General features: G+C 36.6%; 1 protein-coding gene across 1 annotated transcript in view; it reads left to right on the top strand.

Moving 5' to 3' along the window:
* CCAR1 (cell division cycle and apoptosis regulator 1) overlaps nt 1–2,500 on the top strand; it is a 103,382-nt gene that overhangs the window by 43,853 nt on the left and 57,029 nt on the right. Inside the window, 1 exon segment of the mRNA XM_011929432.1 lies at nt 1,937–2,162. Within this exon segment, the coding sequence (XP_011784822.1) occupies nt 1,937–2,162 (226 nt within the window).

Below are 2,500 nucleotides of genomic sequence, written 5' to 3' on the forward strand. Positions count from 1 at the left end.
AAAAAAAAAAAAAAAAAAGGGATCTCTTGCAAGTAAAAATGGTTTTAAAGTTTCCATACTTCTCATTCATAGTTGTATAAATTAAGATTTTCTTACACTAATATGATTATAAGAAACTTCATGCCCATGAAATGATTTATTTGTACTTACATCTTTTGTTTTATTATAAATTTTACTCCTGTGGGGTAAAACATGACTTCAAAAATTCTGGTGATGCAAAATTGGGAAACAATTATACATATTTTCTTTTTGTAACACTTCCTTAAAAACAAAACTCAGATACTTGTTTCACGTTTTTATTATTTTGACAGCAGAATCATACCCAAATAAAGTGTAATTACAGGCCTGGCACTGGTGGCTCACACCTGTAATCCAGCACTTTAGGAGGCCAAGGTGGAAGAATCACTTGAGGCCAGGAGTTTGAGACCAGCCTAGGCATATAGTGAGACCTCACCTCTACAAAAAGTAGAAGTTAACCACATGTGGTAGTGCACCAATAGTCCTAGCTATAATACTTGGAGGCTGACATGGAAGGATTGCTTGAGCCTAGGAATTCATGTTACAGCAAGCTATGAGTATGCCACATTGCACTCTGGCCTGGGTGACAGAGCAAGATTCTGTCTGTAGATTGGATGGATGGATGGATGGATGGATGGATGAATGGATGGATAGATAGAGAGATTCTGTCTGTAGATAAAATAGATAAATAGGTAGGTAGATAATAGTCTATTATCTGACAAGTTTATTGCTCTGTATTTATTTTTATACTTCAAATAAAGACATCTCTCCATGTAGATTACTTCATCTTTCATACTTCTGCCTTTAGTTGTCTTTAAAAAAGACAATGTAGTTGTCTTTTCATCTTACATTATACTTTTAACAGACATCTCTTAACCTTTTGCCAGATTGACCTTTCAATTCCTCTCTTTTAAAAATTCTACTTCTTAGGAAAGAGGAAATGATCCTTTAAAAAATCAGTGCGAGACTTAAAAGACAAGAAATTTATGCCCTCTATACATAATAATCAGGTATGGATCTTAGTCATTCACAGAGAAAGGGGTGTGGAGGTGCAGATAATCCAAGGAACATACGAATTTTCCTTTTGTGTGGATTTTTGTATTTAATTTTGAATGTAAGTATGCTTGATCTAGGAACTTACTATAGTAAAATAAAAGTTACATAGTTTTTCCACACTCTGAAAACCTGATTGAGGGGCATACAGAAATACTAATTTGGTACCACTGTCATTGATGTTTTGTATCCTTTCAACATGAACCGTAATCTTCAAGTAATCCACAGTTCCAACTGAGGAAAACCTGCTTTTGTACAGATCTTTTCTGGAGCTGAGGTTCAAGTTATTTCAAAGGGTCTTCTGTAACAAAAAGTAACGAAATAAAGATAACACTGAGAATACTATTTATTCAAAGCTTTGAGTATACAAATTTGAAAGTAATATTTTCTTTTTTTTTTTTTTTTTGAGACAGAGTCTCGCTCTGTCGCCCAGGCTGGAGTGCAGTGTTGCAATCTCCGCTCACTGCAAGCTCTGCTGCCTCCTGGGTTCACACCATTCTCCTGCCTCAGCCTCCCGAGAAGCTGGGACTACAGGCGCCTGCCACCACACCCAGCTAATTTTTTGTATTTTTAGTAGAGACGGGGTTTTCACTGTGTTTGCCAGGATGGTCTCGATCTCCTGACCTTGTGATCCGCCCGCCTCGGCCTCCCAAAGTGCTGGGATTACAGGCGTGAGCCACCGCGCCCGGCCGAAAGTAATATTTTCATATGTCTCTATCTAAATCTGTAGCTCATTGGTAACTGACTTTGTCCTTTTTCAGCTTACTTTTTACCATATGAAATTGTATTTGCTACAGAATGGAGTGAATGTTTGTGTAACCTTTTTATTAAGGCTCTTTACTCACTACTTATGTCTGTTTTTCAGTCCCAGTTGTGACATGATGGAACTAAGGCGCCGTTATCAGAATTTGTATATACCTAGTGACTTTTTTGATGCTCAGTTTACATGGGTGGATGCTTTCCCTTTGTCAAGACCATTTCAGCTGGGAAATTACTGCAATTTTTATGTAATGCACAGAGAAGTAGAGTCCTTAGAAAAAAATATGGCCATTCTTGATCCACCAGATGCCGACCACTTATACAGTGCAAAGGTTTGTATTCAACTGTGATGTGCAGCTTAAATTTCTTAGCAGTTATTCATAATAAAAGGGTATGTAGAATTATCCTTCAGAAAGTGTTTGTTAGGTAGACCCGAATACCTGTTTTCTTCTTGACTGCTTGATCCTATTTTGGTTATATAATTTAATTTAAACTCTCTTTGCCTCATCTCTTGAGCTGTAAAACAAGTTATTCTAACATTTTAAACCTCATAAAAATGTGAAGATAAAGTTGATGTTAGTGAGATATTTGGAATGTCGTATGACTTCTAGTAGCCTCAGATACAACTTAGTGTTAGATGAATGCACTAAATGTTAGTCTTAAGGGAAAC

The sequence above is a fragment of the Colobus angolensis genome, unplaced genomic scaffold (assembly GCF_000951035.1).
Source record: "Colobus angolensis palliatus isolate OR3802 unplaced genomic scaffold, Cang.pa_1.0 Scaffold12, whole genome shotgun sequence".
Classification (NCBI taxonomy): Eukaryota; Metazoa; Chordata; class Mammalia; order Primates; family Cercopithecidae; genus Colobus; species Colobus angolensis.